The 1207-nt window shown below is 40.8% G+C and overlaps 1 protein-coding gene across 1 annotated transcript in view; it reads left to right on the top strand.

Annotated features, from left to right (window-relative positions):
• Positions 1-759: 759 nt before the first annotated feature.
• Positions 760-1207, top strand: part of LOC119572813 (zinc carboxypeptidase A 1-like) — a 7559-nt gene continuing 7111 nt past the window's right edge. Inside the window, exon 1 of the mRNA XM_037919759.1 lies at positions 760-1207. This exon is cut by the window's right edge and continues 133 nt beyond it. Within this exon, the coding sequence (XP_037775687.1) occupies positions 957-1207 (251 nt within the window). The 5' untranslated portion in view covers positions 760-956.

Here is a 1207-nt window from a genome sequence, read left to right as displayed (position 1 = left end):
ACTTCATCACCCACTTCCTATTCTCACTTCAGAACCAGGATACATTTCAGCCCCACTGCCAAGAAGCTGGACATCTCGCGCCAATCACCAACTGGCATTTCCACGTCCCCGCGGGCACGGTGCTTGACGCACCACTCGGCGCCCCGTGGACATCATGTACCCTCCTAAGTCTTTATACTGGGGCGGCTAGGCAGTGATCCCTCCTCAGGGGAGTAGTTGTTTAGGCGATCATTGCTAGTAACTAACAACAATTATTTTTCCCGGAAGTCGCTGGGAACGACTTGATCGTTAGTTCGTGTATCAACTTTTAAAAGCGCGAATACATTTGGAAAGTATAGACAGCCTATGAAAAAAGTCTCATGGTAACTTTTCATGATATTAATGTGCTACTTCTTTTAATTTCAGGCACAAACGGCTTCCACTTGTATTTCATATAACACATGTTCCTTTTATATTACCGTAATACAAATAAGAGAGAATAAAAGAAAAAAAGTGAACGATAAAATGTCGAGGTAATTATTGATGTCATTAGCTAGTAATCAGATTGGCTTGTTTTAGTTTGTATATTTCTTCTCTATAACGTAACTATTACTCCTGTGTATAAAAAAAAACTCTGCATTTAATAAAAACCTATTACCACCTATACATTAGTATCACGATTGATTTGAAACTGAAATTAACTATAATTATCTTCCCCCCCTAAAACAAGAACGGAGACATATCGATAACAATGATAACAAAAAACCTCGTAGGTGTTAGAATATCTAGCCATTGAGACACCTGTGCGAATATCAGTTTCCCTGCCGCCTCGATCCGGTACATGTAACCAGCATTATCAATAGTGAAGTTCTGAAGCCAGAATAAGGATCAGATATTTCTACAGCTCTAAAGTGGAAGTGTGTGTGTGGGCGAAAAACATCCATGTTTAATCGAGAATTTTGAGACACTTAAAAAAAATGTCACTGAAGACCTTGACGATCTGCATCTTCATCCTCCTTTTGGAAGTAAGTCCTTCCGAGCAAAGAAGTGTTCGAGAGCGTTTTCTAAAGAGTGCTGAAGGAAGTACACTAAGCAAGGCAGAAGGAGTTAACCAAAAATCACAATTTGGAAAATCAGTTCAGAACCGAGACATGAAGGACACTGATCAAGCCAACCGTGGTAGTTCCAGAGGTGTGACCGACGCGGCGGTGGGTCAAGAGTTCGAAAG

Source organism: Penaeus monodon, chromosome 5, assembly GCF_015228065.2.
Source record: "Penaeus monodon isolate SGIC_2016 chromosome 5, NSTDA_Pmon_1, whole genome shotgun sequence".
Lineage (NCBI taxonomy): Eukaryota > Metazoa > Arthropoda > Malacostraca > Decapoda > Penaeidae > Penaeus > Penaeus monodon.
The sequence above is the reverse complement of the archived record's forward strand: the minus strand, read 5'-3'. Positions and strand labels throughout refer to the sequence as shown.